At 43.6% G+C, this 12113-nt stretch overlaps 1 protein-coding gene across 6 annotated transcripts in view; it reads right to left on the bottom strand.

Moving 5' to 3' along the window:
* samd11 (sterile alpha motif domain containing 11) overlaps window positions 1–12113 on the bottom strand; it is a 112397-nt gene that overhangs the window by 22355 nt on the left and 77929 nt on the right. For all 6 annotated transcript variants that reach the window (XM_055012578.1, XM_055012579.1, XM_055012574.1 and 3 more), the window contains 2 exons: window positions 4896–4988; window positions 531–695 (listed from right to left, as the gene is read on the bottom strand). In XM_055012578.1, the coding sequence (XP_054868553.1) occupies window positions 531–695; window positions 4896–4988 (258 nt within the window). The remainder of the gene's footprint in view (window positions 1–530; window positions 696–4895; window positions 4989–12113) is intronic.

The raw sequence follows: 12113 nt of genomic DNA, 5'->3' as shown, positions 1-12113 counted from the left end.
TTCCTGTCTGTCTCTCACTACACCTATCCAATAAAAAAAAAAAAAACAAACGAAAAGGGATGTCTGATAATATTGGTATACCGATATTATCAGCCTGATATTGGCATAAAAATGTAATATCGTTATGTTTTTTTTTTTTTGCCTATCATGAAAACCGATAAAATAATGCCTGAATTTCACCGGCATTTGTTAATAGAGGGAGGGAGGGAGAGTGTGAACACTTGTTTGAGACAAAGTAGTTTTCTTGTTTCGCAGACGATGTTTACATTTGGAAACTCTTGTTGCATTTGAGAATGCATCCAATGGGGCATCACAATAAAATTAGGCATGTGTATGTGTATGTGATATTACCTAAAATTAGTTAAATAGCCCGGTATCAGTACATATCAGAATCGGAAATTGAGAGTTGGACAATATCGGCATATTAGTTACTGGCCAAAAAAGCCAGTATCGGACATCCTTAATAATAATGATGACATCCACACACACACACACACACACACAGACAAATCCAGAGCCTGTGGACTGACCGTGGCCGGGTAGACCCATGCTGCTGGCTAGCTGGTAGAGGCGTTGCTGCTGCTCCTCGTAGGACCCCTGCTCGCTGAGCGCTGACATCATGCGCCTGTAGTGCTCCTCAGGGCTCATGTGGCCGTGGCTGCCAACCGCCTCCACCACCGGGCTCTGGGAGTTTTCTGAAGAGAGAAGATGGTACTAACTTATTATCTTAGTCTTGTAGAATAAACTAGATTTTCAGCCAATGATTATGATGTTCACATGTATTTCCACGTCAGTCGTGTCTATGAATATCACATTCACTACTGCAGCTTCAAATCATTTGTGGCTCCAAATAGCAAACAGAGGTCCCAAATTCAGAACATTTTTTGATTCAGCAGCTAAAAGTCATTTCAAGACAACATAAACTCAAAATCAAAGCTTGCTGTTTATCATTCAAGCAAACTAAACCTTGAGTTTACTCTAAAACCGACAAGATAAGAACTAAATTTAAATCTAGTGAGTCTGACTTTTTCTCTATGGAGAACTCATTTACTGCTGTCCAGGAGCCAGCTTGCATTTTTTGCATATTAATTTCGAAAATCTGAAAGGAGGGAATGTTTTTCTGTCACATTTGGGGATCTGGACTGAAAACAGATTTATTTTTAGGATAATTAAGTCTTAAAACATTACAAACTTGCATTTTTTATGATGATTACTGCTCTTGTCGGCACGCAACCTTTCTGAAACATCAGCCAGAGGACATACTTCTACACAGATCAGTCATTAAGTACATGACACTGATGGCCTGGAAGCCTCGACACATAAAGCTGCACACATATACCCATGCATTGTTAATGCTCTGAGCCTGACCCCACTGTGAACTCATGATTCCACAAAGCACAGCAGCATCCATGCAAATGCTGCAAGGTCAGAAGTAGAGTTGTTTTGCAATACTAGATTTTGACCATCTGTGATACAAACTACAAAAAAGAAACCCCAAAAAGAACACAAAACACTTCCATCGCTGTGTGTGTGTGTGTGTGTGTGTGTGTATGTGTGTGTAGCTCCTGTGCTGTGTTTAAGGTGTTGTGAAGACGATGTGGTGTATGATATCTATCTAGCTGTCAGTCCCCATACTTAATCTCTCTCTCTCTGACCTCCCTCCTCCCCCTCTCTGTCAATAGTAACATGATCTAAGGTAAGGGTGGTGGGGGATATGGGGAGGTGGTTAGGGAGTTAGAAGAGGGAGACGGAGGAGGAGGAGGAGGAGGCAAAGGAAAGCAGGGGTTATTTTTACCACCCTCCTCCTTATTGAAACCTGAGTCTGGCCCCGGGCAGGCGAGCAGGAGTGGCGCTGAGGAGCGGAGGTGGGGTGGAGGTGGTGAGGGAGGAAGCGAACACGCAAGCATCTCTGTCTCCACTGCCAAGCTCCAGCTAATCCACCCAAGGTCCTCCAAGTGGATGTGTTTGTGTGCACGTGTGTGTGTGTGTGTGCAACCAGTCTGTGCCTGTCTAAAGTTTTCCTGCTCTCTAAACACAGCAGGGGGTGCCGACTTTGCAACTGAAAGAAAAACAGACATCATTTACGCAGCGGCATCCAATCTCTCTGTGGCTCCATCCGTACGCTACCCTCTCCGTCTCGCTTTTAGTCTATTTCTCCACCTGCATTAGTCATTAAAGGATAGTGTCTGTCGCCAGACTCGGAGGCAAGAAGATAACACACAACAGATAACGCACAGACACCAACGCACACGCGCACACACAGGTGCCGAGTCAGGCCTTGGGTGTGGACAGAGCTCAAGGTTAAGACTCAGGATCAGCAGTGTTTTGAAATGGCTTAAATGCTCCTCTGTGGACAGCAGCCTGCACACACACACACACACACACACACACACACACACACACAAACACACACTCACGCAGTCTTCTTTATTCGTCTCGCTTATGTGAATATGCAGCAAAGGGAAGAATATATGCAAGGCGTATACGGCGGCTGTTTGATTTAAAAGCCAGCATACTCGGAGAGGCACGAAAAACACAAAGTCAAAATAACAACACACAAGCCCCATTTGCCTTAAAAGGAAGCCAAGCCTGAGTACACAAACAGACTTATAAACACGCACGCGCTCTTCCCAACCAATAACAAACCCATGCATCTTTCAGAAGCATGGTTGTGACTAAGTAAGACGATAATGGCCAGGAATGAGTGCTTCTATACACAGAGAAAGAGGAAGAGGCTCCAGGCAGGTCTGATGTTGGTCAGAGGTCACCCAGTGGACAAAGGTCACAGCTGGACTCCACACACCTCCAGCTCCAGATTTACTTACACTTTCTCTTGTCTAAATGTTGGACAAAATGTAAAAATCACACAGTAACATTTCATTAACATGTCACATAATAATAATAAGGGTGTGTGTATGCATGTAGTTGGTGTGCCTGCTGAGATAATGCTGGACGTGTGGTGAGCTGCCCTTGGTTTTGCTGCTGTATAATGCATCAGTCAGGAAGTCTTCCTCGGGAGCCCAGAGGGACGGACTCGGTGGCTGCGCCGACTCCATGCCGGGGGCCCGGTTTCACACCACACGAGGGAGATATGAATAATAGAGGATAGCGACCGGATTGCAGCTCTACAGAGGGGCATTGTCTTGCCAAGGTGTGCCTTGTCAAGGTCCATCATTTATGCTGTGCTAATTTCGCACGGAGAGCAACCGGAGAAAGTGTATGTTTACAGCGGCATGTGGCGGCTACGGATATTTCTGTGGGTTTGGAAGAAAGCGGACAGGAAACTCACCCGTGCTCTGTTTTCCTGTTAGAGGATCAGTTCACTCAAATCAGTTTTCATTTATCTCCATCAGAAAATGGCTGAAAGTTACACCTGAGTGTAAGGCTGAGGCTGACCTGAGTAATTCAGGCTCTGCACATAAAAAAAAGGGGTATTTTTTTTTCAGATGGCGCGAAAATTATCTAATGTTATGAAAGCAGCTGAAGCAGAATCTCTGACAAAATTCTAAAGAAAACTAAAACATAAGAGCTATGCTTTGGTAAAATGGGTGAAATAACCCTTTACTTTCTTCCTCTAATGCAGGGGTGTCAAACTCATTTTGGTTCAGGTTCCACATTCAGCCCAATTTGATCTCCAGTGGACCAGACCAGTAAAATTACAGCATAATAGTTTATAAACAACGACAAAAAAGTACATTCTGAAAATGTTCATATTGAAGAAATTATCTTTTTACAAAACATGATGAACAACCTGAAATTTCTTCAGAAAAATAAGTTCAATTTCAGCAATATTATGCCTCAGTTTATCATTTGCACATTAAAACTTCCAGATCACAGAATGTCCACAAAGGAACAAATCATTTAATCACAGGTATCTGGAAGTGAATGATATAGTATTTTAATTTATGATCAAAACAACAAAAGTCAGACCAAAAAAAGACAAAAAGCCCCCCAAAAATGAGACAAAATATTACAAAAATGAGACACAGCCAAAAAAAATGGACGAATGACACAAGTGAGACAAAAAAAGAAAAAAAACGAGACAAAAAACAATGAATAAAGTGAACAAAATGACAAAAATACGAGAAAAAACACAAGCGAGACAAAAAGGAAACACAAAACTACTAAAAATGAGAAACAAAATTACAAAAACATGATATAAATGACAAAAGTTAGAAAAAAAGACAAAAAACAACAAAAACAGGGCAAAATATTACATAAATGAGACACAAAATGACTAAAGAACAATGAGCAATCTAGTATTTTACTTTATGATTAAAACAACTTGTCATGGTCTAGAAATTATTTTAAATTTGTAGTTTTACTAATGTACAATCTGCAGTTAATGTCGTCTCTGGAATTTTTACACTTTGAAGGCCAGATTGGACCCTCTAGAGGACCGGTTTTGGCCTGTGGGCCGCATGTTTGACACCCCTGCTCTAATACATATATATCCAACTGTCAGTGTGTAAGAGAACAGTCTGGATTCACAAACTAGAGAGATGACACCGAACTGTCTTCAACTACGTGAGAAAGCAACAATGCTTCTGCAGCTGCTTCACGTTCCTTCACATTTCAAACTGCCTCCCTTCCCAATAGGAAGCTGGATCAGCCAATCGGTTTGCTCGACTCGCATGAAGCAGCTCTGTGGGCCTCTGCAACCTGCAGTTACCCATAACTCCTTTCTCCACATAGGTCTGCAGAGACATTTCCGAATATCTTTGAAGAAGCGTGATTTCGGCTTAACACACAGATCACCAGCAGCTGAATCAATACGGCCTCATTTCTCCTCCTTTACTCTGTAACTTCCATCTTTTCACCTATTTCCCTTCAGTAAATCGAATGTAAACACATCTGTAGCGTCTCAGCACACCGACACACTGTAAAAGTCTTACCTTTGGGGGATACGCTGCGTGACTTCTTACTGTCAGAGGGACACTCGCTGCTGCTGTTGGGAGAGAAGCTTCTCCTCTTGCCTAGACGGTCGTCTGTAAACACAAAAAAGGGAGTCAGAAAAAAGAGCAGAGTAACGGCCTGCTACCAGCACTCTGCTCTGTGCTCACCTGTATACATCAGTGCTGCTTTGGAAATGCAGCGTTACAGAAAGAAAGAGTGAAAAGGTGCCAAAGAGGAGAAAAAGTGATGGGTGGAGAGAATGAGGAGCGAATCACGAGCATCTGGAGATGTAGCTGCTGTGTCAGAGATGAGAGGAGGCCCTGCACCGCTGTGGACGACAGATCTGCCCACTTTATTCACGTGTTTGTCTATCTGAAGGCAGTGAGGACGGCTCTGCCTCCTGCAACATCTCTTTCCAGCAGTCTGTCCTCAAATGTCATCACCGTCCTTCCTCTCCTTTTTCTCTCTTCTCCGCCTTTTTCCAGATGTTGGCACAAAAGCCTGAATATGCTGCAGAGCCTCTCAGCAGCTCTTTGCCGACATTACGTCTATATCATGTGTTTATTTTTAGTTTTTGTACCTCCACAACAGACACCCGCTCTCCCGCTGTCCTCCCCTCATAAACACTCCGGTCTCATGACTCCATCTGCTTTCCTTGTCTTTCCTGCTCTCGTCTAGGTGTGTTTGAACCCCATCAGGAGCTCTCCTCCCATTAACACCCTCCTCATCCTGCTCCTCTTCCTCCCTGTTGGACCCTTTCCTCCACCACTGCCACCAAAGAGGAGCATCTAGTGTACAATTACAGCCTCCCCCCCCATCCCGGTTGCCTCCTTCTCCTCCTCCTCCTCCTCCTCTCCTCCCCTCTCATCTCTCTCTTCCTTCCCGCCCCATCACCTCCACCTCCACCTCTCCCTCCCCTCAAACACACCTCAAATCAATACGGGCCTAATCAGCGAGGGAAGGGATGCAGAGCACATCGCACGCAGCGCCGGCAGGAAGGAAAGAGCCGTTTGTCATTGCTCTATCTATCTCCCTCTCTCTCTCTTCCTCTATTTCTATCTCATGCACCTCTGATTTCTCTCTAACGCCGTTTCTTCCCTCACATATGCAGCCAAGACACAGCAGCAACTGCTTCCCTTCTTTCTCACTTTCTCTCTCTCTCACTTCTCAGTACGTATTTTTAGGGATTGGGGGAGTGTTTTTTTTTCTTTTTTCCTCCCTCAAGGAGAACGGTTCCTTTCTCTCTCCCTGCCGCCTCTCTTTTTCAACAAAGCAATTTTTCATCATTTGCACAGCCCGTGTCAACAGCACGGAGAAACAATGAACAGGGAGGGTTAAAAAAAACACAAAAAACACGATTTCAGTGCAACATCCACGGAGTTTTCTCTCATGTGTCCACCTCTGATGTCATCTATACCTTAGCGAGGGGCAGTTACCAAAACAGGAGTGGCGTCTGACCTTTAACCCATAACCTATTACCCAAACTTGTGTCCCTTTCCACTCTGGCAGACAGACGCAGATGGGGACGGAGACAGATTTAGATGGGACTCTGAGGATTTTGTTGTGCTGCTGAAGGAGCCTGAGAGGGCGAGTGAGCACGGCGGAGAGGGAGGGAGGGAGGGAGGAAGGAGGTTTACTAATGATCCGGTGTTTGATGTTGCCTCTCAGGTCCTGAGGAGATCCACCTCCTATACAATCTTAAAGAGACGGCAGGGGATGGAAGGGGGGGGGCGCTAATGGACATATACACACTGAATGCTTTTTCCAATTTCTACTTTTTCCTGCCATCTCCTTCATGATCTATCATTGTGTTTTTCCCTCTCGTTTTCAAATCACGTTCGGTGCATTTTCTTCATGGGTCCTTTCAAAAAAAAAAAAAAAAAAACAGAAAAAAAAAACACTGAAGGTCTCCATCTATCCTATTAGTGAAATATTAACAAAGAGGCAGAGAACCCCCCCTCCCCATTAGTTAAAACCCCTCTTCTACCAAACACACACACACATCCACAGCCTCTCATGATCAAACACACACACTCGAGTTGTCTCTTGAGCCGACCTCACTCAAGACACTGCGTCTCCCGAGCGAGTGCCCGAGGGCCAGAGATTTGAGGGTGGAAAGCTTTTAAAGCCAATTAAACGGGGCTTCTTAGAGCACCGGCGCTCCCTTTTTATGCCGAACACTGAGCTTTGCTAGCATCCATACTAACCCTTTTACTCCCACTAACGCTGCTTACAGTCAAGTTTGCCTCCCCGGGCCTCTTCCTATCACCTGCTTGGTAATATTGCGAAGGAATTAGCGGTTCTGGAGTTATATTTCAGCATTAAGGCTGTGATTTAACTGTCAAAAATAGTGCAATTATTGAGTCCAGATAGTTTTAGCAGCCTCATGGTCAACCAGCAGTCAACAGGCTAACTTTTTCTTTAACCCTCGTGTTGTCCTGTGGGTCAAATTGACCTGTTTAAAAGTTTGAAAATGTGGAAAATATATATATATTTTCACAGTGAAACTTCTGATGTCCACATTTTCAACACTTTTGGTAAATTTTTAGACATTTTTTGGCAAAAAACCCCCCAGAAATGTTAAGAAAGTTTCTTTAAGAACATTCAGAAAAAAAATCAACCAAAATCCAGCGATATTCACTGGATTTTAAATAAATATTAGATGTTTTACAGATACATATGTAATCACTTTAGATATTTTTAAGATGTTTTTTGGAAGATTTTTACTCATTTTTAAAAAAATATTTCCCTGAAGTGTCTTCCCAAATTTGGGGGATTTTTTTTTTTTTTTTTTTTTAAATAAAACTTCTAAGGGAAACTTTTATGGAACTATTGGAATTTTCTTCTTGAAGGTGTTGCAAATTTTCTGAAATTTGAGGAATTTTTTTTTGCTGAATTTTTGGATTTTTTTCAGACAAGGGAATAATATTTTTTGGTGCCCGTAAATGAGGACAACAGGAGGGTTAACAGAAGCAGACCTAGCCTCTGCTCCGGTCCCTCCTTGCTACTTAACCTCCTCCTTATCTGCTGCTTCTCCCACCGAGGGAAAAAGATGGATGAGAACAGAGGGACAGAAGGAGAAAGAGGAAACAGCGGGGCCTAAAGACTCCTCTTTCATGTGACACCACCAGGGCGAATCATCAGGCAGGAAGAGCATCCACCACCCCTCCTCCTTCACTCCGACTCTCTGACTTCCTCCTCTCCCTCAAACTTCATGCCTCCTCCTCCTCTCCATCCCATGGAGCGTGTTGACAGCTCAGACAGCCAGACTCCTTAATTCCTCTCTTACTCCGTTAATCTGTCATCTTTATCAGGCCGAGGAGGTGGGGGGGAGCTGCGTGGAGAGGGAGAGAGCGGCTGGGTGGAGGGGGAGGCGGGTGGGAGGGTGGGTGACAGGCGGGGACGTGGGGTGGGCCGCCAGCCGCAGCCCCCCGATCAATCTCCACATTACAGCTGACAGAATGGTGCTAATAACTTATTGATCCCCCCTCCGTGCGCCGGGGCCTCCGCCGGCCCTGAAAGCCCTGCTATTGATTGGCTTACGGGCCGATGCAGCTGGGAAAGGGAGGGGAGGACGGACGGGGGAGGAAGGATGGTTTGAGAGGGGGGGGCGGTTGATGGGAGTTGGAGCGGGAAGCGTTTGTGATCATGCTAAGGGGAGGATGCATAGCCAACAACAACAACATGCAAAAGGTGCAGAAATCGGAACAATGCTACATAAAGTTGGAGACTCAGACAGCGAAAAGCACCAATTTGGAGGAAAAATCATGAAATCAGATGATGGAGCGTCAAAAATATGGCGGATCTTTTAGTTCAAACCTGTGACGTTGTCATATGGAACACAATAACAGCTAAACCTACAGGCTAGTAATGGAAAATTCTATCCTAAATATCATCTGTTGATTACAGTCTTTCCTTCTTGTCCAAATGCTCTGGACGGGTGAAAATCATTTCAAAAAAAGTTTTAAATATTAAATTAAAGTTTAGTTTTTTCAATTTTTTTTCAATTCACATGGAATGAACGCTGAATAAAACAGCAAATTAATATTCAAATCTATTTTTCTGTCCTGAACATACAGTCAGGCCTAAAATTATTCATACCCCTAGCAAATTTTAACTTAAAGTTACTGTTAAATGTAAATAAAAGCTGAGAAATACTTTTTTTTTTTTTTTTTTTTTTTTACAATGATGCCTGTTTTACATCATCTTATTATCTTTTGGAAAACATCTCTGTCGTTTCCAATCCAAAAAAAAACTTGCTGGTTGAATAAAAGTAACTTTAAGTCAAAATTTGCTAGGGGTATGAAAAATTTCGGGCTTGACTGTAACTTTAAAATGTTTTCTGTCTCATACAGAGTTAAAAACCAGTTTCCCTCCACAGTGAAATTCTTCCTTTGTCGTCCACTCTGCATGCCGTTTAACACTAAGGAAACATAAAAATAAAATATAAATAAAATATGCAAAGGAAAACGCTACACAATATACAAGATGAAATATCTGCCAAGATACACACAGTAAAGACTTGGAACTCTCAAATAAACTTTTTCCAACAAGTAAAATCTGCAAAAACAAAATTATTTCTAAAAATTTAGTGACCTTGTGTCATTCTTTCTGCTTTCTTTGTTAAATCTTTCAGTCTGTCATTCCAGCTTTCATCTGTCTTCTTCCGCTTACAATGACTGTTGCTAGGCAACGACTCAGGACAAAATATGCATATTAATATTCCTATCAAACAATGCACAGTTCATAGGTTGCTGAACATTTAAAAGCCTAAATGAATACTTCTATGTAAGTATTAGTCAAATTTGAACGGTCATTTGACTTTAATCAAGTGTTCCTTCGTAATGCGTTACACTAAGCATCAGGGATGAACAGAAAAATGATGTTTGGAAATGAAAGAAAATAACTTGAATTGAATAATAAAGGCCTCAAAAACTGATGAGGCTGTGAAAATAAAATAAGTCCTTTAAGTACTCTGACAGGAAAGAAATACTACTTATTTTCAATATTCACTCAACTATTTACTTCAGTCATCTCTGGATTTTATCTCTTGGCAGAGGCGTTAGCATGACTTTTAGAACAATAAGTTTGACAAACCATTTTGTTACAGCAGTGCAATTACATCCCTGTTAAGCAGTGGGATGTTTTAAAAATACGTGCAAACCCACATTTCCCTTTTCGCTTTGGTGTGACAGAGCTAATATCAGCACAAATCCCGGAATGCTTACCAGTGTAGAATTACCTTTCTATGCTAATCATGTAATAACTAGCTGGTAATACTTTAAAAGCTATCCTCACTCCCAATCGGTTTGAAAAGGAAAGGTCTTGCACAAACACGCTGGGCTGCACATTCACACGCAAGCAAACATCTAAAACCAGGCCTTTAAAAACCACACATGGAAAGGTGCGCATGCACAAACACACACAAAAATGTGCTCAAGCCCCAAACCGCCGCTACAACCCCCAACCACACACAGGCTGTAACTGCCTCTGGGAGTCTGAGTGCAGGGAGCAGAGGAGAGAGAGAGCGGCGGCCCAAAAACACCTTATCTGCCTGTTTGAGTCTCCGGTCTGACCGCAGAGCCACGGTTTACAGTCTCCACAGGCAGCCAGACTCTCAGCGTCGGCGCCCCTGCTCCCCCCGCCTCCCCCGCCTCCCCCGACTCCCCTCCTCCCCTCCTCACAGAGCCTCTGAATAGCCAGTGGCTGGGGATTGAGAGGGAGGGAGGGATGGATGGAGAGGAGAAGCGAAGGAGGGAGGCAGCCCTCCTGTCTGTCCCTCAGATTTAATTAACGGCCCACTCCGGCACACAGACGACCCGGCAAGCCTGCTTCCCTTTCCTCCTGACCCACACACACACACACACACACACACACACACACACACACAGACACGCACACACAGCCGGCCGCCGCCATACTTGCTGCTTGCCCTCCCCTGATACCACCACCGCACTCATTCATCTCTCTTTCTTCTGTCGTTCCGTTTCCAAATGTTTCTTCCATCACTGAATTTCTGTCTCTCCCCGGTGCTTTGTTTTCCTTCTTCTCTTCCTTAACTTCTTGCCTGTCCGACTCACTTCTCCCCCACACACTTTGCTGGTGGAGGTTAAACACTTTTGGAAGACAAGTCAAATAGTAGAGTTGACTGACAGTGCAGAGTAAACACAATATCATGGCTGCGTTTACCGTCTCCTCCATCTCAAAGTCAAATAATCCACCGCTCTGAGAAACTCCATGCACATCTCACCCACCTAAGTATTTGCACGCAAATTTGAACCTGTGTTGATTTTGCGTAGGCACGCATCTGTATAACTATGTGTTATTTGTGTGTAATTGTGTGTTTGGGAATGTGTGTGTGTGTCTAATTTCACTGGCAGACAGAATTAGAGCCAGTGGCTGATCGGATTGGACTTGTTTACAGACACGATGCGAGCCGCTTAGACAGCCTGTTAAATCTCCCTTTAATGCTCAAACGGACAGATTTTAGGGTCTTGGACCCCCTGTGGCAGAGGCCACACTGTGCTCGCACCTCCTTCATCCTCACCTCTATTCCATCTTCTATTCCCCCATTTTAAAAAACTAACAAGAGCTCTGATTTCTCTATCAAGCTTACTGGCTGATTAGGCTAATAAACTGGTGGGAATCTGTCCCAAACCGAGGCGGCTGTTGAGAAATCTAATACCCACCACCTTCCCTTCCACCCACAATACCTGATATCAGAGGCGCCGTATGGACAACTAATCTGGCAGACAGAGGAGATGAGCGCACAGAGAGAGGGTATGGAGGTGATTATGCCACTTGCTGTGCCTCTGGCTAATGGGATAAGAAGGGACAGGGTCGAACTCCGGGCAAAGGTATGGTATTTACTGATAAAAGAGCAGCCCTTTCTTTAATTAAGGGTAAATTCATACAAGATTATCTGGTTGATGTTTCCAATTCAGATCCAGTCAGTATAGATACGAGTTAAACATATTTCATCGAATTAGAATTGTTACAGTTTATGCAAAATTGAAAAATGACCTCCCAAGAAAAATTTTTTTGATTGTTAGGTCTGCAACCAAACTGAAATATGCGATAAATTCAGTCAGAGATTCTAAACTGATTAATTCTATGCAGAGTGTTGCTATCGATCATACAGCACATTACACAAACACACTGTATGTCATGAAAACAGGCACAACCAACCCAGTGTAGCAGCTGCATCCAGGACAGCA

Source organism: Amphiprion ocellaris, chromosome 8 (assembly GCF_022539595.1).
Source record: "Amphiprion ocellaris isolate individual 3 ecotype Okinawa chromosome 8, ASM2253959v1, whole genome shotgun sequence".
Taxonomy (NCBI): Eukaryota; Metazoa; Chordata; class Actinopteri; family Pomacentridae; genus Amphiprion; species Amphiprion ocellaris.
The sequence above is the reverse complement of the archived record's forward strand: the minus strand, read 5'-3'. Positions and strand labels throughout refer to the sequence as shown.